At 42.8% G+C, this 24,962-nt stretch overlaps 1 protein-coding gene across 1 annotated transcript in view; it reads left to right on the top strand.

The window, feature by feature from the left end:
* The first annotated feature begins 3,636 nt into the window (after positions 1-3,636).
* The window catches only part of mapk8ip2 (mitogen-activated protein kinase 8 interacting protein 2), a 64,892-nt gene continuing 43,566 nt past the window's right edge, over positions 3,637-24,962 (top strand). The window contains exons 1-4 of the mRNA XM_072241845.1: positions 3,637-3,701; positions 14,239-14,344; positions 16,986-17,015; positions 19,391-19,402. Coding sequence (XP_072097946.1) covers positions 3,637-3,701; positions 14,239-14,344; positions 16,986-17,015; positions 19,391-19,402 — 213 coding nt within the window. The remainder of the gene's footprint in view (positions 3,702-14,238; positions 14,345-16,985; positions 17,016-19,390; positions 19,403-24,962) is intronic.

Here is a 24,962-nt window from a genome sequence, read left to right as displayed (position 1 = left end):
GTATTGCACTGATTTTTGATTTTCACTTCATCTTAAAGGTTGTTCTCGGAGAAGACCAAAGCCTAGAAGAAGGAGAAGCCATAGCCCAAAAACTGATGGGCGAGCTGGGGATTAAGAAAGAAGATCTTGTGACTGGAGCTTACATGGACTTGCTATTAGCTGACCAGTAATATTCTCTGGGAGGCTGGGGTAATGAGGCAACTTATACAGATATTAGTTCAGAACCCTGCGATCGTAAAGAATAGGAGACCAAATTCAAGAACCAATGACAAGTCAGTTGGCAGGGGCTGGTGTAGCATGCATATGGAAGTTTTATTGAAGCTTAGTGGCCAGTGGCACCAAATACTACAAACGGGGCTTAAATCTGCTTTCTAGTTTGATTACAGCAATAGTCTTCAAACTGCCCTACACTGAGGTGGGAGGTTATAATCAAAACTCTTGCTGGAAAGTATACGTCCACATTATGCCACTAATTCCTCCCACTGACAATGCACTGGTGGGACTGAAAAATAAGCACTTCAACATCGTACCTAGAAGGCTATAAATGTTCTGGAACTATAACTTAAAATAAATTACCTGAACAAAATAACACACATCCAGATTTGCCACATTTTTTTTGCTTTTAATCTTTGGCACGAAACACCTGTTAGAAGACTACTATCTGATTTCCTAATGGCTTGGTCCAACTCATTGACTCTAAAAGTTCTGATTCCCATTAATTTCCCACAATTCCTGAGTGTTCAGGCTTCTGTCCAAACTAATTAAGAGGCCTTGTTAAGATACTGAGACCATTTTCTTCAGCTTACCCTCAAGAATGAGGCAATACTGATGTTCGAAGCGCTCGGCAGGGATGGTGCTCGGTGTTGGAGGGCCGATTGGAGGCTCGAAGTTTTCGGACGGACTCGAGTCGGCTGTGGTCGGGTGCTGCATCGGCAAGCTTGCGGCGCTGGAGGTTCATGGCAGGGAGAGTTTTTCTTCCTTCTACCATCTGTGTGAGATGATGGGACTTTCGAGAGACTTGAGACTTTTTTTTACCGCGCCCATGGTCTGTTCTTTATCAAATTATGGTATTGCTTTGCACTGTTGTAACTATATGTCATAATTATGTGGTTTTTGTCAGTTTTTCAGTCTTGGTTTGTCTTGTGTTTCTGTGATATCATACTGGAGGATCATTGTTTCATTTCTTAATGCATGCAGTACTAAATGACAATAAAAGAGGACTGCGTGTCCTCATAATCTAATCTAATGTTCCTACTCTTGGATCAGTCTCCCTGTGAGAAACAAGGGCCCTTAAATAGAGTTGGATAAGTGTGGATAGGAGGGGTTCAGAGGGACATGTACTATTTGCCTCTATTTAGTACAAGCTTGCTGGACACCATGGTCAGCATTGGTGAGTTGGGCTGTTTGGCTCAATGACCTGGGCATAATTTACTGTAGTACACAAGACAAGAGCAGAATTGGGCTGTTCAGCCCATTGTGTCTGGTCTGCCATTCAATCATGACTGATGTATTTTCTCTCTGCTGCCTTCTCCCTTGTGTAATTCATTAACATAATTATGTAAGGAGGGTCTCAATATTGGTGAGATAGTGTCTGCCATTTTTCTATATCTAAGGCTAATAGGAATAAAAGAAATTCATTTACACAGATTGTTATCCCTTTCCCAAGCAAATATATTTCTGCTGAGCATAATTAATTCTCTTGTGCATTACTTGGGATTGTATTGTAATGGAATTTACTTCAAGATAAATAACTGCAAACATGTATATTAAAAATATTTTTAATGAAAAATAAGCACTTCAACATCGTACCTAGAAGGCTATAAATGTTCTGGAACTATAACTTAAAATAAATTACCTGAACAAAATAACACATCCAGATTTGCCACATTTTTTTTGCTTTTAATCTTTGGCACGAAACACCTGTTACAAGACTACTATCTGATTTCCTAACGGCTTGGTCCAACTCGTTGACTCAAAGTTCTGATTCCCATTAATTTCCCACAATTCCTGAGTGTTCAGGCTTCTGTCCAAACTAATTAAGAGGCCTTGTTAAGATACTGAGACCATTTTCTTCAGCTTACCTGCACTATTAACTTTATTTAAAGAGCTTTCATCTTTATTTTTGTTACTTTGTCTTTATGGTACCAATTAGTACTTAATTGTATCATATTGGGCATGTTTCTTGTTTTCCATTTTACTCTCCCCTCTTGCATTAAGCACGTTCTTGTTTTTAAACAGCTGGCGCTGGTATTTGCAGTGTAGGTCAGTGTAGACATTTTCATGTCTATATCCCAAGTGGCAACAGTTTCTAGATTGACCTGCAGATCACTGACTAATGCCATGGGAAAATGGCATTTAAAACAGAACTTGGAACGGTACAGCACAAGAATAGGGCATTTGACCCATGATACTGTGCCAAACCAGCTAAAAGCCAAATCAAAAACTCCCAAACACTAATCCCTCCTACCTGCACCATGCCTTACCCCTCCATCTTCCTTACATCCATCTGTTTATCCAAACATCTCTTAAAAGCCTCTAATGTGTTCAGCAGAAGTTATTAAATTAAAAGCAGAGTATGTGAGGAGTGATGAAATTACATAGCAACAAGAGTGGAGTATTTTTTAAAGCTTGATTTATATCTTAATTCGCAGAAATTCAATATATACAGTATTCTTTGTTCTCATCTCTGTTTCTTTAACTTAATCCCTGACTTCAATTGTAGATACTTTGTTGCCTGTGAGGCCCTTGGTTACGGGGTGGGGAGTGTAACTGGCGAAGGAATCCGATATGCCTGAGAGAAAGAAGGCATTCTTTCAAACCATAATCCGTCTTGCCTGTTTCAATGTGAAACTGCATTAGTGAACTATTGCCCAACGTTAAGTGCTATATAAATGCACTTTTTGTTCTGTGGTCCGGATGACTTGTTACAGCAATTATTCTTGCGTCTCCTGATCGAGTTGTTGATTAATTCAGCACCTAGCGGCTGCGGACAGCGCCTGTTTAATACTGTCTGAATCTATTCTAAAGTCCGAGCACCGCTCCGAGGCAAACTCGGCAATTCACGGATTATTTGCAGAGAATCGTGGGGTGGGGGGTGAAGTATACAGAGAAAAATAATTTCCACCTCCTTTCTATTTCACGGTGACGTGTTAATTCCCCCTCCCTCCCCCGTCTTTTTATCTGCAGCATCCCTCAGTACAGTCAATGTGAGGAACTGGATGCAGCACGAACCGAGCTGGTTTGCAATGCGGTTATGTAAAATCTAGCTCTGCAACGAAAAAAACTAACCACATATTCAGGATTTTCGACGCAAACCAGTGCCCTATGTACGAAGGGCAGTCGGTCCTAGGACACGGCGGGAATGCAGCCGTGTTAGTGCGGGAGTCTGGATGATCCGCAGTGCCGATCGTTTCCTCGTACATTAGACAACATTTTACTACATCTGGAGGTTTAAAAATTAAAGCGTAGATTACGTGTTCCCACTATCGGCGCTTCTGATGCTTGTGAACAACTCGGATTGCTGTCCGTTTGCGGCGTCTTCCTGAATTGGAAGCTTTGATTTTTTTTTGTTTTTCTCCCTCCTCCCATCAATTGCAAAACCTCTTGTGTCCTTGGCTTATTTTTTTGCGTCAGAAGATGGCGGATCCCACTGAGATGTTTTCACTGTCAACCTTCCACTCCCTCTCGCCTCCAGGCTGCAGGTAAGAGTAGATAATATCTGTATTATAAATTTAACGAAGTCACATTGTACAATCTTTGCTTCAGTCACTTTTGTTTGTAGTTCGGCACGTAAATTGGCGTTATTTCATATTAATAATTAACTAACCCAGACACAATATCTTATCTAATGATTAGAGTTTATTTTAAATTAAGAACTTGAGTTTTAAATTTATCGGCAGGGTTACAAACTATGTCGGAATATCCCATGTATAAAAATATTGCAGGCAATGACTGGAACTGCTAAGGTAAGTCAGCCATGGGCCTAGCAGACTGGCAGTGATATTTATTTATGTTTGATGGCACAACAGAGCGTCAAAGGGCCTGTTGTTGGTCATTACGTCCTGACTTGAAATTAGGGAATAAAATTATAATGTGATTTGTATTGTTATTTCCCGGTCGAATTTAACTAACCCTTCCCACCCCCATTATCCACATCCTTTTGCATACAAACACACACTCAGACCACTCCGTGAGCACAGGGCCAACTACTCATCACTATGCAATCAGCCATGCAGTCATCCATCTGTACACACCCTATCTGTCTAGATGCCTAATAACGCACACTGATCAAAACATGCACATAAAGCCACAAATAAAAGGACACATCCACTCGGCCAACTATATATAACAACAAAGCAACTTGCTTCTTTCACCTTTAATGTGATAAACACCCTAAGATGCTGTGATCCACTAAGAATGAGGACAGGCAACCGCAGCCGTTAACCAACTGATTTTACGAACCATGTGAGATGTGGGAGAAGTAATATTTAAAGGGAACCCCCATAAATACTTGAATACTAAGGACTAATAGGTGATGTTTTTTGAAAAATAAAAATGGGTAGGAAGAGGTTCATGTGGGCTGTAAGTACTGTACCTCTAAAGCCCTATTGGGATGAGCCTTCTTTGTTGTGTTATTGCGCAATGTAATATTGTAACGTATATTCACATGAACGTTATCTAACAAAATTTTCCACGGTCTTGTAAGGAAATATTTGGACAAATTAAAAGGTAGTTAAGCTTTGAAAGGAGGTGGAATGGTGATGAACTTGAGGGATGTAATTCTGGATCACGGTGGCAGAGTGAAGAAACCTGGAGATGGCCAAAAGCCCAGAATCGGAGGAGCACAGAAATACCAGAGCATTATAGGAATAGAGAAGATGATACACAGTAAGAGAGAGGCAAAATCACGGAATTATTTGAAAATGATGAGAATTTAGTAATCAATGTTTGCTATCAAGCACGAGTGTAATGGGTGAATAAGGCCTGGTGTGGGTTAGAATGTGGACACCAGCTTACATTGATCCATGGTAGGTACCTGACCTCCCCAACATTGGAACAGTTAAACCTAAAGATGGTGTGGTTATGCAGAGTGGCGAGAATGGGGTTCAATAGTGGATGTAGAAAGTGGTCTTAATAATGGAGATGTGTGGGGTCAGTAGATCATAAGAAATAGGAGCAGGAGTAGGCCATCTGGCCTGTCGAGCCTGCTCTGCCATTCAATAAGATCATGCCTGATCTGACCATGGACTCATCTCCACCTATCTGCCTTTCTTCCCCATAATCCTTAATTCCCCCTTCTATGCAAAAATCTGTGCAACCTTGTTTTAAATATATTAACTGAGGTAGCCTCCACTGCTTCATTGGACAGAGGATTCTCTTTGGGGAAAGCAGTTCCTCCTCATCTCCGTCCTAAATCTACTTCCTCGAATCTTCAGGCTATGTCCCCTAGTTTGAGTCTCAGCTACCAGTAGAAAAACTTTCTTGCCTCTATTTTACCTATCTCTTTCATAATGTTGTATGTTTCTATAAGATCTCCTCTCATCCTTCTGAATTCCAGCGAATACAGTCCCAGGCAGCTCAATCTCTCCTCATCTCTGGAATCAACTTGCTGAATCTCCTCTGCACTGCCTCCAAAGTCAGTATATCCTTCCTGAAGTAAGGAGACCAGAACTGCACGCAGTACTCCAGGTGCAGCCTCACCAGTACCCTGTACAGTTGCAGTATAACCTCCCTGCTCTTAAATTCAATCCCTCTAGCAATGAAGGCCAACATTCCATTTGCTTTCTTAATAGCCTGCTGCACCTGCAAACCAACCTTTTGTGTTTCATGCACGACTCCCAAGTCCCTCTGCATAGCAGCATGCTGCAATTTTTTTTACCATTTAAATAACCTGCTCTTCCACTTTTCCTTCCAAAGTGGATGACCTTGCATTTACCAACATTGTCCTCCATCTGCCAGACCCTTGCCTACTCACTTAACCTATCTATATCTCTCTTCAGACTCTCCATATCTTCTGCACAATTTGCTTTTCCATTCAATTTAGTATCATCAGCAAACTTAGATACATTACACTCATTCTCCTCCCAGATCGTTAATGTATCTTAGTATTTTGAACAGTTTCAAGTAGATTTAGGGTAAAGGAATGAAATCAGTGCTTAGGAAACAGACTTGGGATGCCTCAAATAAATGACATCCATTGTTAAGGACCCCCGTCACCCAGGACATGCCCTCTTATTGCTACCATCAAGGAAAGATACAGGAGCCTGAGGGGAGACACACAATGTTTCATTAATAGCTTCTTCCCTCCATCATCAGATTTCTGAATGGACACTACCTCAGTTTTCTTTACTCACTTTTTGCACTACTTAATTAGTTTGTATGTATTTTTCATTGTAATTTATAGTTTTTACATTATTTATTGCAATGTACTGCCACCACAAAACAACACATTTCACAACATATACCAATGATATTACATATGATTCTGATTGGAATCAGAGATAGTGGGTTTGGACATAAATCAAGGAAATCTCTGCTAACGCAGTGATAAATCAAAGCAGCAGAGATGGATATAGATGGTGGTATGGTGTGGCTGAGTAGCTTCAGCTCACTGATGATGTCACCAAGGGCCATATGTAAATCAGCACGAGAGGGACATGCCTCGATGTTTGGAATTCTACAGAGGTATTGATACGTGACCTAGGAAAGAAGCTACCCGAGGTTTTCTGATGATGGAACCAGGCAAGGCTAATTCCACCCAGCTGGGCGTTACAGAGAGATTTTGGAGGAGGGTGTTTTGTCAACAATTTCATCTCTCCCTCTCACTCTCTCTCACACACAATAGTAAAAACCCAATATTCCATTTCAACAACACTTACTATTTCAAATACTTTACTTGAGGGAATAGAACCAAACTTTATGCAGCCTTTTAAACATACTGTAATTTTGCTAAATGACTACTGTACCTTCTACACTCTACTTCCTCAGAATTGGGGCCTAATAAAGCTGAATAGAGTGCTTCAGCCGGGGTCTAACCAATCTGCTGGGTAACTTAAGGATTTCCTCTTCTTTGGAGCTGATTTGAGCTCAAGGCAACATTTCTTTGGTTTTCCTGATTAATTTAAAATGCTTCCAATACCTTTTTTATGATTACTTTACCTGTATTATATTTTTTCTTTAATAATGATGCTATGATTAAAGAAAAATATTACAGTGGATCTAAGATGATTGATATTATTATTAAACTCGCTTTTTCAGAATGGTTTTATTTCTTATGGTTTTCCTAATGTTATGTCCTTCCGTAGATATCCCTTTGCAACTTTTTTACATCTACACAACCCTCCTTTCTAATTTCGAGTCATCTACAATGTCCTTTGATTCAAGACATTATTAAAGGCAGTGAAAATCAGTGGTTCTAGTAGACAGCCCCATTCCTGGAATTGCCATGTCAGATTCTGCCAATCAGAGAACATTTCTTTATCGAAAGAAAACACAGTAAAACAGGGTTTGTCAGGATTCAAATCTGGAAATCCTGAATTATGCAGTCATACATTTCTGGAGAGGAGTTTCAGAACTTGGAACAGATACAGAAAGTTAATGGCATTCTAGCACTAATTTTGGGCATTTTTGGAATTGCTTCAGGAATTGTTTTTTATTTATTTAGATATGCAGCATGGAACAGGCTCTTCCATCTACCAAGCTGCACCACCCAGCAAAGCACCTATTAAACGCTAGCCTAATTACAGGACAACTTACAGTAACCAATTAACATACTAACTAGTATGCCTTTGGAATGTGGGAGGAAACACGCATGCTTTATGGGAAGTACGTACAAACTTATTATAGGCGACTTCAGAATTGAACTCTGAACTCCGATGCCCCAATCTGCTATGCTACCATGTCCATCGGGAGCAAAAGTACGCCCCGTGACACACTTTTGCATGTTTCACCATTCATCAAAATCATTGCTGACCAAAGTGGATTTTCCTGTTTTAATAGTAAATCATTTGAATATCTAGGAATTCTCCTGGTGCAGAGAATTCCAAGGATACACCATCTTTGTGAGTGAAGTTTTTTCTCAGTTCGGCCTTAAATCCAGCTGCAGCTCCTTGAAGACCGTTTTAGGGATCTGGAGCAGCAGCTGGATGATCTTTGGTTTGTACGGGTGAGTGAGGAGATAATTGATCAGAATTACAGGGAAGTAGGTACCCCTCAGTTGCAGGAGGCGAGTAGCTGGGTGACTATCAGGAGAAATTGAAATGCGAATAGCCAGTTAGTGCAGAGCTCCCCATGGCCATTCCCCTCATTAGTAAGTACCAGTATACAGTTTTGGATAATGTTCTGGGGAATGACCTCCCAGGGGAATGCCATGGAGACCAGGTTACTGTAATGAGCAGGGGTCCATAGTGCAGAAGGGAATGAGGGAGAAGAGAGAAGTAGTAGTGTTAGGGAATGTAATAGTCAGAGGAACAGACAGGAGATTCTGTAGACATGAATGGGACACCTGGGTAGTGTGTTGCCTACCAGGTGCTGGGGTCAGGGACATCTCGGGTCATGTCCACAGCATTTTGGAGGGGAGAGAGAGCAGCCAGATGTCTTGGCACATATTGATACCAATGACATAGGGAGGAAAAGCAAAGAGGTACTGAAGAGGGAATTTAGAGAGCTTGGCAGAAAGCTGAGAAGCAGGACCTCCAGGGTAGTAATTTCTGGATTGCTACCTGTGCCATGTGCCAGTGAGGGTAGAAACAAGATGTTTTGGCAGATTGATGCGTGGCTGAGAAGTTGGTGCAGGGGGCAGGGCTTCAGACTTTTGGATCATTGGGATCTCGTCTGGGGGAGTATGACCTGTACAAAAGTAACAGGTTGCACCTGAATCTGAGGATCAATATTCTCGTAGGCAGGTTTGTTAGAGATGTTGGGGAGGGTTTAAACTAATTTGGCAGGGGGGTGGGAACCATGGTGAAGGGACTTAGGAAAGGACGGATGGTAAAAAAGCAAAGATAGCGTGCAGTCAGATTGTCAGGAAGGGCAGGCAGATAATAGGACAAAATTGCAGCCAACAAGGAGAGTATCAGTGCATTAGGGAGGTAGAATCAAAAGGGTAGCAAATACAGTACTCAAAGTGTTGTATCTCAATGCACAGAGTATAAGAAATAAGATGGGTGATCTTGTTGCACTATTACAGATTGGCAGGTATGACTAACCACATTAATCAGGGCTGAAGAATGTTTGTAGTTGGAAGGTGAATGTCCAAGGTTACACATTTTATCAGAGGGATAGGAATGTAGGCAGAGCGTGTGGGTGTGGCTCTGCTGGTAAAGAATCACATCAGATCATTAGAAAGATGTGACATAGGATCAGAAGATGTTGAATCCTTGTGGGTTGAGTTAAGAAACTGCAAGGGTAAAAGAACATTGATGACAATTATATTCAGGCCTCCCAACAGTAGCTGGGATATGGCCCACAGATTACAATGGAAACTAGAAGAGGTGTGTCAAAAGGGCAGTGTTATGATAGTCATGGGAGATTTTAATGTGCAGGTAAATTAAGAAAATCGGATTGGTAATGGATCTCAAAAGAGTGAGTTTGTTGAATGCCTACGAGATGGCTTTTTAGAGCAGTTTGTCATTGAGCCTATTGGGGATCAGCTACACTGGATTCGGTGTTATGTAGTGAAACTGGAGGGGATTGGGGAGCTTAAGGTAAAAGAACCCTTCAGAGACAGTAATCACAATATGATTGAGTTCAACTTGAAATTTGATAGGGAGAAAGTAAAGTCTGACATATCAGTATTTCAGTGGTGTAAAGGAAATTACAGTGGTCTGAGAGAGGAGTTGGCCAAAGTAAATTGGAAGGAAATGATGGCAGGGATAACAGCAGAGTAAAAATGGCATGAGTTTCTGGGGAAAATGAGGAAACTGCAGCATAGATGTATTCCAAAAAACAAAGAAATACTCAAATGGCAAAATAGTACAACGGTGGCTGACAGGAGAAGTCAAAGTTATTGTAAAAGCAAGTGAAAGAGCATACAACAAAGAAAATTTGTGGGAAGATAGAGGATTGGGAAGCTTTTAAAAACCTGCAGAGAGCAACTTAAAGAATCATTAGGAGGGAAAAGATGAACTATCAAAGCAAGCTAGCAAACAATATCAAAGTGAATACTAAACCTTTTTCAAGTATGTAAAAATTTAAAAAAAGATGACAGTAGATATAGGACTGCTAGAAAATGAGGTCGGAGAAATAATAACAGTGTCAAGGAGATGACAGATGAACTATGGAAGTAATTTGCATCAGTCTTCACTGTAGAGGTCGCTAGCAGTGTGCCAGATGTTGAAAGGTGTGAGGGAAGAGAAGTGAGTACAGTTATTATTGAAATAGAGAAGGTGCTCAGAAAACTGAAAGACCTTTGGGTACATAAGTCACTTGGACCAGATGAACCTAAGGATCTGAAGAGATAGCGGAAGAGATTGTGGAGGCATTAGTAATGATCTTTCAAGAATGATTATACTCTGGCATGGTTCTGGAGGACTGGAAATTTGTAGATGTCACCTACCGCATAGCCCTCTATTTTTCGAAGCTCCATGTACCTATCTAAGAGTCTTTTAAAAGACCCTGTTGTATCTGTCTCTACCACTGTTGCTGGCAGTGCATCCTACACGCTCACCACTCTCTGTGTGGAAAAACTTGCCTTTGACATCCCCCTTGTACCTACTTCCAACCACCTTAAAGCTATGCCCCCTTGTGTTAGCCATTTCAGCCCTGGGGAAAAAAGCCTCTGGCTATCCACATGATCAATGCCTCTCATCATCTTTTACACCTCTATCATATCTCCTGTCGTCCTCTGTCGCTTCAAGGAGAAAATACAACATTTTGGAGAGGGAGATGGAGCAGACAGGTGTCATGATACATATTGGTATCGATGAAATAAAAGGAAAAGCAATGAGGTCCTGAAAAGAGAACTTAGAGAGCTAGGTAGAAAGCTGAGAAGTAGGACCTCCCGGGTAGTAATCTCTAGATTGCTGCCTGTGCCATACGTCAGTGAGAGTTGAAACTGCATGATTTGGTAGATAAATGCAGTTACTATTACAAGAGAAATGTGCTCCGAAAGCTGAAAGACTTAAAGGTACGTACGTAAGTGACCCGGACCAGATGATCTGCACCCTTGGTTTCTGAAAGAGGTAGCATTAGAGATTGTGGTGGCATTAGAAAAGATCTTTCAATAATCATTGGACTCTGGCATGGTGCTAGAGGACTGGAAAATTGCAAATCTCACTCCACTTTTTAAGAAAGGAGGAAGCCAGCAAAATGTCTAAATGTGATGCCGTACAACAGTAAATATTGACAGAAGTTGGTTTAACTCCGTCCAGTCTTCTTGGACCCGTAATGTGATGTTACTAAGTTGTCCTAAGGACTCCAAAAGCTTAGAACCAGAGGGAAGCATAAAGCCAGAGTATCAAGAGGAAATTTTACACAGATTCCAATTGTACTAAATGGAAGAACTGAGAGTACCAAGCTCTCCCTCTGCATCTTCCATATTGCACATAACTGATGGAGAAGCAGGATGACGTAATGTGTTTACACAGAGGTTAACTGCTCAGATACAGAGTGCAGCAGGTTTGATTTTCCTGACTCCTTTGTTCCTCCATTATTTTCATTCCCAAAGGCTCTGTGTTGTACTGGGAGCACTGATCTTCAGGATAATGGTTGCTATTATACACTTTGGGGAAGAAGTCATTATTTGTGCGTGTGCTTGGGCAGTAAATTTCAGCAGAGTATTGGAAGTGGGTTGATTCAGAATAGAGTATCTCCTTAGCTTCAGGAAATGAGGGTATAAGTAAAATATCACAGGATGTCCCTGCACACAAACTGATTAAAGCATGTGCATCACTAAATGTACAGTAGTCCCACTATAATGTCACTGTGGTATTGTTGAATCTTAACCAGTCTATCCCCTTGCTTATGGTCCAAAATCCCTTAATATCCCATGCAGTATTACCGAATACTTTTTTTACAGGGAACTTTTAATTTTACATTCAATTTAATCATGCTCAAGTCCTTTAATATTCAATGCAATATTCTGCTCATTCCTCATTCCATTTTCCATGTTACCTCACCTAATTATAGTAAAATATCAGGCAAGTTGGATGGTTTAGTAGGTGATCATGTCCTAAACTATATTTAGGATATGACTACCTAAACCCTAGCGTTATTCTGGTTGCTACGTTGTGCTGCATTTCCAAGGCTAATGTATCCTCTGTATAATGTCAAGAATTGAATGTATCACTTCAATTTTGGTCTGAGCAGAGTTTTAAGTTAAACATTTTATTCTGTGCTCCTTGAGATAAACTGCGGCATAAACAAGATCGTGTTCAATTTAATTATTAGCTCTGTAATGTTTCCAGTTGTAGAACTGCTACCACAGAGAAAGGTCATCCAAAAGGTCATTCTGCTTATATCAGCTCTTGATGGAGCTATCTCTGGATTTTTGTATTTAGTGCCTCATGTATGTAAGTCATGTATTTTATATGGACTTTTACCTGTCTTGGAAACATGCCAGACTATCTTTTTCTATTTGTCTATATGCAAAACCAAGAATTTAATTTACCTGTTCATGGCCTTAGCCATTTGATTTGTCACCCTTAGTGACTTTGGTAAATGGATTCCAATCTTTCTGTTTCTCTATTATTTGTATTTAAGGAGTCTTTCTTACACTATACTTATTTCCAAGTTTCTCACTTTATATCTTTCTTCCCTGAATTATATCCATTGCCTCTGACCAGCTAGTTCACCCATCTCTGTCCTCCTATGATCTGTAATGTTAGATCCTGAACCAAAGGTAATATTTACAAGTATACAATCTAAAGGTTCTTCAGCAGTTAGAAATAAGGCATAAAACTGGCCACAAAACTTGTTGCTTACAATAGTTTTATTAAGTGTGACAAGAACAAAGAAGGTGAAGGGAGAAGGAGCATGGGGAGGGGGAACAAAGAAAGAGCAGGCATAGAGAGGTCGAGGGAAAAGAAGAGAGATGCTGCCTGGCCTGCTGTGTTCACCAGCAACTTTTATGTGTGTTGCTTGAAATTCCAGCATCTGCAGATTTCCTCGTGTTCACTGTTTTCACATTTGTATAGGTGATTATATCAAAACACAAACAGGTATCGGCATGTTAAACTACAAATTGCCAGGTGTAGCCATGGGCACCCACATGGATTGCCAGGCTGATTTCTGTGTTTCAGGATAACTGAAATATTAAACCCCATTCATTTCTGAATAGACGGCCCTAACCAAGGCAGACACAACCTCATTTAACTCCTCAGCAGGACCAGAAATAGTGTGGCACTTTCCCTTCACCTCCCAGCCCTAAACCCATGTCCACCTTCCAGGTAACTCATTACATGTGTATCTTTATTCTAAACCACCTAGTACTGAAGTCTGGGTTGTTGGATGAAAAGCTAGACAAATTGATGGCATTTTTTTCTGATATGCCTTTCAGGTTTAGGACACAAACTGGTTTCAGTATGTGCAGTAGTCAGTAGGCTGTGCTTAATCATCTCTGAATGGCACACAGCAGCTGTAGCTGTTTTCTTCATCAACAGAAAATGAAAGAAGATCCTACTGTGAGCATAGTTCAGTCCAATCTGTTCGTTGTATAACTGACCAGTGTATTATACACTTACACAGAACGTAGTAGCCCTTTAGTTTTGGGTCTTGTATCTTGCTGAGCTCAGCATTCAGTTTGAACATTGAATTTTCAATTGAAGGAATTAGCTTTGATCAGGTCCATCTGAAATGAATGGTGCGCAAAATGTGGTTCTGGTAAAAGGAGCGCGTAAGTGTGAGAGACCCATTTCAATCACTCGGACTTTATCAGATTGAAGCAAAAGGGAAGTTTGGACTTAAGAGGTCGAGTTGTATCCAAGTATACCATCAACCTCTGATTTCTGCTGGCCGTTGACTTTATGAATGCCTGCACTCTCTGTCCGTCAGTTGTGGCTTCCTTCACTGTATTATTCCAGTTAAGAGCTGCAGTGAAGTGCTAGGGCACACTCAGAGCTGCCCATGGCTAAATAGATGTAAATCTGTGTGCGGGGTAGCATCCGTATATGCATTTAGTTGTGTTGATCTGAAGTATCAGCCATTTCTCTCTTCACAGATGCTGCCTAATCCACAGAGTAATTCTAGCTTTTTTTTTGTTATTTTAATTTCATGCCATGTTATATTGCTTCTTCACAACAGACCTGCACATGATATAAGTCTGGAGGAGTTTGATGATGAAGATTTGTCTGAGATTACTGACGATTGTGGAATTGGCCTGAATTATGACTCTGATCCTTACGAGAAGGTAAGAGGCCTGTTGTTTATTGAAACATTCTAAAGTGTGTTCTCTGATTTCAAAGTTATTCTAATTATAAATGCAAAATTAAACGTGTTCTGATGAATTCTCTGCACGTAGCTAGGAACTAGTTGATGATGTGCTGGTTGGTGCTGATTTCAAAAATCTGGCTGTATAATTAGCTGAGTCAATGAATGGGAATTACAGAAGAGAGAGATTGCAAAATGTATAGGGCACACTGACAGATAAATGTTAGATTATAATAAGTGCTTGATGGTGAAATATTGGATATTGTATTATTTTTACCAGAGGCAGTGGTTCTCTGAATTTCTGCACACAACAGAGCTATTAATAAGTCTATGCAATGGAATTATTAATAGAGACATTGAAGTCATTCATAACTACAAGAATTTGGTGTCCAATCATTCAGGAAGAAGCTGAAGTACTGCTAAACCTGTTATACATAGAAATTTACAGCACGTTATAGGCCCTTTGGCCCACAATGTTATGCTGACCATGCAACCTACTCTATAGGCTGCCTAGAATTTCCCGAGTGCATAGCCCTCTATTTTTCTAAGATCCATGTACCTATCAGAGGGGCTCTTGAAATACCCTATTGTATCCACTTCCACCACCGCCGCTGGCAGTGCATTTCACGCACCCACCACTCTATGTGGAAAAACTTACCCCTGATATCCCCTTTGTACCTACTGCTAAGCGCCTTAAAACTATGCCGCTTCAAATTAGCCATTTCAGCCCTGGGGAAAAGCCTCTGACTATCCACACGATCAACGCCTCTCATTATCTTATACAGCTCTATCAGGTCACCTCTCATCCTCCGTCGCTCCAAGGAGTAAAAGCCAAGTACGCTCAACCTATTCTCATAAGGTACCCCCTCCAATCCAGGCAGCATCCTTGTAAGTCTCCTCTGCACTCTCTCTATAGTATCCACATCCTTCCTGTAGAGAGGTGACCAGAACTGAAGACAGTACTCCAGGTGGGGTCTGACCGAGGTCTTATATAGCTGCAACATTACCTCATGGCTCTTGAACTCAATCCCACGGCTGATGAATGCCAGCACGCCATTAATGAATTAATGGCTCCGTCTGTCTAAGTGGACAATGGACGCACCTGGTTTAGGACTCAGTTGGGTGTGGAGCAGCATCGGCTATGGCTGAATAAGCCGATTCTAGAGCGGCGGTCCTTGGCACAGCTGCTGCACACGAAGGCTGGTGGCTGATGGCTGGGTGGTCACTGCTGCAGCTTTCCTTCGCTCTCTTCTGTCCAACCACAGTTGAGTTCGTTTTCCCTCTGCATTGGCAATGCCTGTATGTACAGCCTGTCACCAGATGCAGCAATTTGCCGCCGTCTCTTCCCAAGTGTCCACCCTGATATCAGCAGACTTCAGGTCACGTTTACAAACGTCTCCGTAACGCAGCAGTGGGCGCCCTATGGGCTGGGATCCTGTGGCGAGTTCTCCATATAGGATGTCCTTGGGGATGCGGCCATCCTGCATGCGGTGGACGTGGCCAAGCCAGCGCAGTCATCGCTGTGTGAGAAGTACATACATGCTTGGCATGCTGGCCTGGTCCAGGACATCCTTGTTTGGCACGTGGTCTTTCCAGGAAATGCCCAGGATCCGATGCAAGCACCATAGGTGAAAGCTGTTGAGGTGGTGCTCTTGGCGTGCGTAGGTCGTCCAACTCTCACTGCCCTAGAGAAGAGTACTTAGTACGCAGGCTCTGTACACTGCAATCCTGGTGGCTGTGGCGAGCTTGTTGTTTTTCCACACTCTCTTTGACAGCTTGGCCATAGCAGCGGCCAAGCATTCGCCTGTTGAGCTTTGGATCAAGGGACAGGTTGCTGGAGACTGTCGACCCTAGGTAGGTGAATTCATCTACTGCTTGCAGGGTGTGGTCACCGATGCTGATGCTGGGGGCTTCGCTGACGTCCTGGCCCATGATCTCTGTCTTCTTCAGACTGATGGTGAGGCCAAGCTCTTGGCAAGCATGTGCTAGGGAACTGACTAGCCTCTGGAGACCAGACTGTGTGTGTGACGTCAGGGCGGCATCATCAGCGAAGAGTATCTCCCGGATCAGGACCTGATGCGCTTTGGTCTTTGCTCTGAGGTGTGAAAGGTTGAAGAGCTTGCCGTCGGACCTAGTGTGTAGGTACACTCCATCATCAGATGTCCTGAAAGCGTACAACAGTACGAGGGAGAAGAAGATCCCGAAGAGCATCAGGGCAAGGACGCAACCCTGCTTCACTCTGCTTTGGATGGGGAAGGGCTCTGAGGATGATCCATCGAATTGTACTGTCCCCTGCACGCCATCATGGAAAGAGGCGATGAGATTCAGCAGCTTTGAAGGGCATCCAGTCTTCTTCAGGAGTGCGAAGAGGCCTCTTCTGCTAACCAGGTTGAAGGCCTTGGTCAGATCAATAAAGGCAATGTACAAAGGCTGTCTCTGTTCCCGGCTCTTCTCCTGTAGCTGCCTGAGTGAGAAGATCATCTCTCTGTTCTGAAGCCACACTGGGACTCAGGCTAGACGCATTCTGCCAGTGTCTGCAGTTGCTTCAGAACCACTCAGGCAAATGCCTTGCCAATGGTCTTGAGCGGGAATATGCCTCTGTAGTTGTTACAGTCGTTGAGGTCTCCCTTATTCTTGAACAATGTGATGATGTTTGTGTCTCGTATGTGTTGGGGAACTGATTCCTCCTCCCAGCACTGGCTGAGCAGCTCGTGAAGATGGGTTAAGAGCACTGGTTTCCCGCACTGGATCACTTATGCAGGGATGGCGTCTTTGCCTGGTGCCCTGCCATGAGCAGGCGAGTCGATGGCCTTGTTGAGTTCTTCCTCTGTTGGGGGTAGGTCCAGCTCTTTCATGACAGGTAGGGCAGGGATACTGGCAAGGGCTGACTCAGTGACCATGTTCGCAGTGGAGTACAGGTTCTGGTAGTTCTCAGCCCACCTCTCCATCTGTTTGGCACGGTCTTTGATGACTTCACTGTCCTTGGACTTCAATGGAGCGATCTTGCTAGCGGTGGGCCCGCAGGCTTTCTTCATCCCCTCATACATGCCTTGCACATTGCCACTGTCAGTACAGGTCTGGATGTTCTGGCGCAGGTTCTGCCAGTAGTCAACTGCGCAGCGTCTAGCCATCCTTTGAGCATTGTTTCTTGCCATCCTCAGTGCAGTGAGATTCTTTTCTGACGAGTCTCTTGGCATCGATGACAGGTTCCATCTCAGACAGGTGAGATTCAAACCAGTCTTCGTTTTTCCTCTCCTTCTTCCCGAGGGATGACATGGCGATGTTGTAGATGGTGTAACGAATGAATTGCCATCTCTCCTCCATGGTTGTGGCTGTACTTGCTTTGAAAGCCTGTTCCATTTGGTCGTTGAGTTTCATGCGAAGTTCTGGGTTCGCTGCCTTAGTGGTGTTGATGCGTGGGCATCCTTTCTGCTTGGAGTGGTGGATCTTCTTTGGTTTCAGTCGGACTTTGCTGCACACCAGGGAATGGTCCGTGTTGCAGTCTGCACTGTGTAAGCTGCATGTTAGAAGCACACTGTTGAGGGCAGCTCTTCTGGTGATGATCACTTCCAGCTGATGCCAGTGTCCGGACCTTGGGTGTCTCCAGGAGACTTTATGGTGAGGCTTTGTCTTGAAGAATGTGTTGGTGATGCTCAGGAGCAAAGCTCCAGTAGTCTCTGGCTGTTGTTGTTTATCTTGCCAACGCCAAAGTGTCCGAGGCAGTTTGGCCATGAGCCGTGGTCAGATCCGACTTTAACATTGAAATCACCTAGCAGAATGATGTGTTCAGATTCTGGTATTTTGCTGGTGGTAGCGTCGAGGTCCTCATAAAACTGTTTCTTGAGGTGAGCCCAGCGTTGGAGCGTAGACACTCAAGATGTTCATTTTACCGGATGATGTTGAAAGGCTGAGGGAAAGGATGTGTTCACTGCTCTACCTTCATCAATGTGTCTTGTTACGTCCTCAAAGAAGTCAATCAGGCTTGTAAGGCATGACCTGGCCTTGACAAAGCCATGCTGACTACCCTAATCAGATCGTGTCTCTCCAAATGCTCATAAATCCTGCCTCTCATGATCTTCTCCAACAATTTGCCCACCGCTGAAGTCAGACTCTCTGGTCTATAATTTCCTGGGTTACTTCTGCTCCCTTTCCCGAACAAGGGAACAACATTTGCACCCCTCCAATACTCCGGTACTTCTCCTGTCCCTGTTGATGATGCAAAGATCAGTGCAAGAATCTCAGTAATCTCCTGCCTTGCTTCCCACAGTAGCCTGGAGTGTATCTGATCCTGTCTCTGTGACTTACCCAACTTGATGCTTTTAAAAAGCTCCAGCACATCCTCTTTCTTAATGTCTATATGCTCAAGCTTTTCGGTCCATTGTAAGCATCCCCACAATTGCCAAAGTCTTTTTCCCTGGTGAATACTGAAGCAATGTATTCATTAAGTACTTCCGCTACCTCCTTTGACTCCATGCAGACGTTTCCACTCTCGCTCCTGATTGGTCTTATTCTCACACGGCTCATCCTCTTGCTTTTCACATACTTGTAGAATGCCTTGGGGTTTTCCTTAATCCTGATCACCAAGTCCTTCTCATGGCCCCTTCTGGCTCTCCTAATTTCATTCTTTAGCTCCTTTCCAGCAACCTTGTAATTTTCTAGAGCTCTAACAGTTTCTTGAACCTTTCGTAAGCTTTTCTTCTTAACTAGATTTTCTACATACTTTGTACACCATGGTTCTTTCACTCAACCATCCTTTCCCTGCCTGAATGGAACATACCTATGCAGAACTCCATGAAAATGTTCCTTGAACATTTGCCACATTTCTACAGTGCATTTCCCTGAGAGCATCTGCTCCCAATTTATGCTCCAAAGGTCCTGCCTAATAGCATCATATTTCCCCCATCCCAATTTAATGTTTTCTCAATTTGTCTGTTCCTATTCCTCTCCAGCGCTATGGTGAAGGAGATAGAGTTGTGGTTACTACCTCCAAAATACTCTCCCACTGAGAGACTTGACACCTGGCCAGGTTCATTTCCCAGTGCCAGATCAAGTACAGCCTCTCCTTAGTTGGCTTATCAGAATCAGAATCAGCTTTATTATCACCGGCAAGTGTTGTGAAATTTGTTAACTTAGCAGTAGCAGTTCAATGCAATACATAATATAGAAGAAAAAAAAACAATTACAGTATACGTATATTGAATAGATTTGAAATCATGCAATAAACAAATAATATATATTTAAAAAGTGAGGTAGTATCCAAGGACTCAATGTCCCTTTAGGAATCAGATGGCAGAGGGGAAGAAGCTGTTCCTGAATTGCTGAGTGTGTGCCTTCAGGCTTCTGTATCTCCTACCTGATGGTAACAGTGAGAAAAGGGCATGCCCTGGGTACTGGAGATCCTTAATAATGGACGCTGCCTTTCTGAGACACCGCTCCCTGAAGATGTCCTGAGTACTTTGTAGGCTAGTACCCAAGATGGAGCCAACTAAATTTACAATCCTCTGCAGCTCCTTTCGGTCCTGTATAGTAGCCCCCACCCCACCCCATCCCCATACCAGACAGTGATGTAGCCTATCAGAATGCTCTCCACGGTACAACTATAGAAGTTTTTGAGCGTATTTGTTGACATGCCAAATCTCTTCAAACTCCTAATGAAGTATAGTCGCTGTCTTGCCTTCTTTATAACTACATCAATACTTTACAGCGAAATTTGATTCTGCGCTTCGCGCTCCCTGGAGTACAAATCGATAGTAAATATTAAAAATTTAAATTATAAATCATAAATAGAAAATAGAAAAGGGAAAGTAAGGTAGTGCAAAAAAAACCAAGAGGCAGGTCTGGATATTTGGGGGTACGGCCCAGATCCGGGTCAGGGTCCGTTCAGCAGTCTTACCACAGTTGGAAAGAAGCTGTTCCCAAATCTGGCTGTACGAGTCTTCAAGCTCCTGAGCCTTCTACCGGAGGGAAGTGGGACGAAAAAATATATTGAGACCAGGTTAGATCTTCAGAGATCTTGGCACACTTTGACAAATACAACCACTCTTTGCCTTCTGTGGGCAAGCCAATTCTGGATCCACAAAGCAAGGTCACCATCATTTTGGGGGATTTTAATCAGGGCAGTCTGAAAAAATCACTAAGCAATTACCATCAACAAATCACTTGCAATTCCAGAGGAAACAACACACTGGACCATTGCTACATCACCATCAAGAATGCCTACCGTGCTATTCCACGCCCTCACTTCGGGAAGTCTGATCACCTGGCTGTACTTCTACTCCCTGAGTATAGGCAGAGACTGAAGGCTGCAGCACCAGCCAAGAAGGTTTGGACAAGGGAAGCACAGGAGCGCGAACAGGACTGCTTTGAATGGGAGGACTGGACTGTGTTCAGGGATTCACCTTTGAACCTGGATGAGTATGTTGCAGTAGTTACCGACTTCATTAAAATGTGTGGATGAGTGTGTGCATACAAAGACTTACTATACATTCCCAAACCAAAAGCCGAGGCTGAACCAGGAGGTACATCTCCTGCTGGAGGCTAGACCTGTGGCATTCAAGTCTGGCAACCCAGGCCTGTACCAGAAAGCCAGGTATAATTTATGAAGAGACAATTTCGAATGAGGTTGGAGGCGACATCAGGTGTACAACAACTCTGGCAGGGTTTATAAGACATTACTTCCTACAAAGCGAAACCCAATAGCATGAATGGCAGTGATGCTTCACTACCAGATGAACTCAGCGCCTTCTATGCACACTTTGAAAGTGAGAACACAACTACAGCTGTGAAGATCCCTGCTGCACCTGCTAACCCTGTGATCTCTGACTCAGAGGTCGATGTTAGGCGAAGGTCCCGATGGAGTACCTGGTAAGGCTCTGAAAACCTGTGCCAACCAACCAGCGGGAGTGTTCGAAGACATTTTCAACTTTTCACTGCTATGGGCGGAAGTTTGCACTTGCTACAAAAAGGCAACAATTGTACCAATGCCTGAGAAGAAGAATAATGTGGGCTGCCTTAATGACTATCGCTCAGTAGCACTCACATCAACAGTGATGAAATGCTTTGAGAGGTTGGTCATGACTAGACTAAACTCCTGCCTCAGCAAGGACCTGGACCCATTGCAGTTTGCCTATCACCACATTTGGTCAATAGCAGACGCAATCTCAATGGTTCTCCACACGGCTTTAGACTACCTGGAGAACACAAACACCTATGTCAGGATGCTGTTCATTAACCACAGCTCAGCATTTAATTGCATCATTCCCACAATCCTGATTGAGAAGTTGCAGAACCTGGGCCTCTGTACCTCCCGCTGCAATTGGATCCTTGACTTCCTAACCGGAAGACCACAATCTGCTGCTCTAGCACTCTGTTCCTTCTGTCTTTGCTTGAGGTCAGCTGAAATAGGAATTTCTTGACACTCCATGTTCAGATAAAAGTTAAAAGCATCAAGAACCAATCAGGAAACAAGACCATCAATTATGTGAACTTGTGCCCTCTTCAAGTATGCCTGGATCAAAAGGGCCGATGGGTGTGATGTGTGGCATTACAGCAACAGCCTCACCACTTCCATGCCGATTTACTGCTCCCATTTATTAGCACTTGTTTCATAGGTTTCAATGCATTGATATTTAAAAATATATTTAGAATTTCTAAATTCTAAATGTATTTAGCAATACATTCCCTAAATGAAATTCCAATATTGAGGAAATCATGGGTAAAGTCCTTCCCATTACTGAGCACATCTACATAGGAAGTGCTGTCGCAGGAGAACAGCTTCCATCATTACAGCCCCACCAGGCTCAGCTCTCTTCTCACTGCTGCCATCAGGAATTAGGTACAGGAACTTCAGTGCAATACCTGGAAATGCTCTTCTAGGTATTTCCTAAATGTTGTGTGACACTCAGACATTGTGTTCCAGATTTCAGCCACTACTCAGGAAAAACATTCTTCCTCCATTCCTTTCTAAGCCTTACACTCCTTGCCATTGCTCTCTAATTTCACATAGCTCTGTTATAAAGAAAAGCTTCCTACCATGTACCCTATGTCTGCCCCCTCATGATGTTGTACACCTCTATCAGGTACCTGCCTCCTTCACTCTGAGGTAAATAAACCCACACTTTTCAATCTCTTTTCATAACTGGAGCATACACCCTGGTGATCCAAGCAACACACACACACACACACACACACACACACACACACACACACACACACACACACACACACACAGTGCTGGAGGAGCACAACAGGTCAGGCAGCATCTACAGAAAAGAGTACAGCTGACGTTCCAGATGCTCTTTTCCATAGATGCTTCCTGACCTGCTGAGTTCCTCCAGCATTTTGTGTGTGTGTGTGTTGCTTGGATTTCCAGCATCTGCAGATTTTCTCTTGTTTGTGATAGGACTATTGCATCCTGGTGAATCTGCTTTGTACTCATTGCAGTGCAATCGCATTCTTCCCATTGTGTCGAAAACTGTGTACTCAGTACTCCCCAAAGGAATTCCCAAATTATTTATGGCTTCATCTTTATTGACTGTCCCTCCAAATGTAGCCTGGTCAGATAGACAACAGGTTTATTATAGTTTTATCTACCCTAACAGTGAGTTATCGGGTCCTTCCCCCTGTCATCAGATTAGAGTTGCATCAAATGATTTTCCTTAAATCTTTCTTCACCTGCAGCATTCAGTGGATAGAAGACAATGGAATTCATTTTCAGAAGTGAAGTACAATACATATATTACTCATTTACCACAAATAACCAAATGTGAGTTTCTACCTTGATGTCTCATCCAAAGGACGATGTGGCCCCCATCTGCTGACCCAGAGCTCTGGAATGAAACTACAACCCACTACCTTCTGACTAGATGGCATTGAACCAAGCTAACACTAGAGTGGTAATGGTTCTGGATCACTGGAAAAAAGTACAGCAAAATTAACAAGTGTCAAAATTACCCACTGTTGTTACTGTTGGATTCTTGTGAGTGTTGTCTGCTGTTCTCTGGCTGAAGATTATAAGCACAAAGTATTGGTTATTGTCTGTGGTTTAAAAGTAACATTGCTTGAAATTCTGTTTGTTGCAGTTATCCAGGATAGTTCAGAATCAGGTTCAGAATCAGTATCAGGTTTATTATCACCGGCATGTGACGTGAAATTTGTTAATTTAGCAGCAGCAGTTCAATGCAATACATAATCTAGCAGAGAGAAATAATAATAATAATGAATAAAATAAAAAATAATAATGAATAAACAAGTAAATCAATTGCATATATTGAATAGGTTTTTAAAAACGTGCGAAAACAGAAATACTGTATATTTTTTAAAAAAGTGAGCTTCAAAAGCTTCAAAGCTTCAATGTCCATTTAGGAATTGGATGGCAGAGGGGAAGAAGCTGTTCCTGAATCACTGAGTGTGTGCCTTCAGGCTTCTGTACCTCCAACCTGATGGTAACAGTGAGAAAAGGGCATGCCCTGGGTGCTGGAGGTCCTTAATAATGGACGCTGCCTTTCTGAGACACCGCTCCCTAAAGATGTCTTGGGTACTTTGTAGGGCAGTGCCCAAGATGGAGCTGACTAGATTTACAACCTTCTGCAGCTTCTTTCAATCCCGTGCAGTAGCCCCTCCGTACCAGACAGTGATGTAGCCTGTCAGAATGTTACATGGAAACATAGAAAACCTACAGCACAATATAAGCCCTTCAGCCCACAAAGTTATGCTAAACATGTCCCTACCTTAGAAATTACTAGGCTTACCTATAGCCCTCAATTTTTCTAAGCTCAATGTACCTATCCAAAAGTCTCTTAAAAGACCCTATCATATCTGCCTCCACCACCATTGCCGGCAGCCCATTCCACGTACTCACCACTCTCTGAGTAAAAAACTTACCCCTGACATCTCCTCTGTACCTATTCCACAGCACCTTAAACCTGTGTCCTCTTGCGGCAACCATTTCAGACCTGGGAAAAAGCCTCTGATTATCCACACAATCAATGCCTCTCATCATCTTATACACCTCTATCAGGTCACCTCTTATCCTCCGTCGCTCCAAGGAGAAAAGGCCGAGTTCGCTCACCTTTTGTTCTCCACGATACAACTATAGAAGTTTTTGAGTGTATTTGTTGAGTGCCAAATCTCTTCAAACTCCTAATAAGGTATAGCTGCTGTCTTCCCTTCTTTATAACTACATCAATATGCTGGGACCAGGTTAGATCTTCAGAGATCTTGACAGTCAGGAACTTGAAGTTGCTCACTCTTTCCACTTCTGATCCCTGTATGAGGATTGGTATGTGTTCCTTCATCTTACCCTTCCTGAAGTCCACAATTAGCTCTTTCATCTTACTGATGTTGAGTGCCAGGCTGTTGCTGTGGCACCATTCCACTAATTGGCATATCTTAGTCCAGTACGCCCTCTCATCACCATCTGAGATTCTAACAACAATGGTTGCATTGTCAGCAAATTTATAGATGGTATTTGAGCTATGCCTAGCCACACAGTCATGTGTATACAGAGAGTAGAGCGGTGGGCTAAGCACACACCCCTGAGGTGCGTCAGTGTTCATCGTCAGCAAGGAGGATATATTATCACCAACCCGCACAGACTG

This window comes from Mobula birostris, chromosome 23 (assembly GCF_030028105.1).
Source record: "Mobula birostris isolate sMobBir1 chromosome 23, sMobBir1.hap1, whole genome shotgun sequence".
NCBI lineage: Eukaryota > Metazoa > Chordata > Chondrichthyes > Myliobatiformes > Myliobatidae > Mobula > Mobula birostris.
This window is presented reverse-complemented; position numbering and strand designations above follow the sequence as displayed.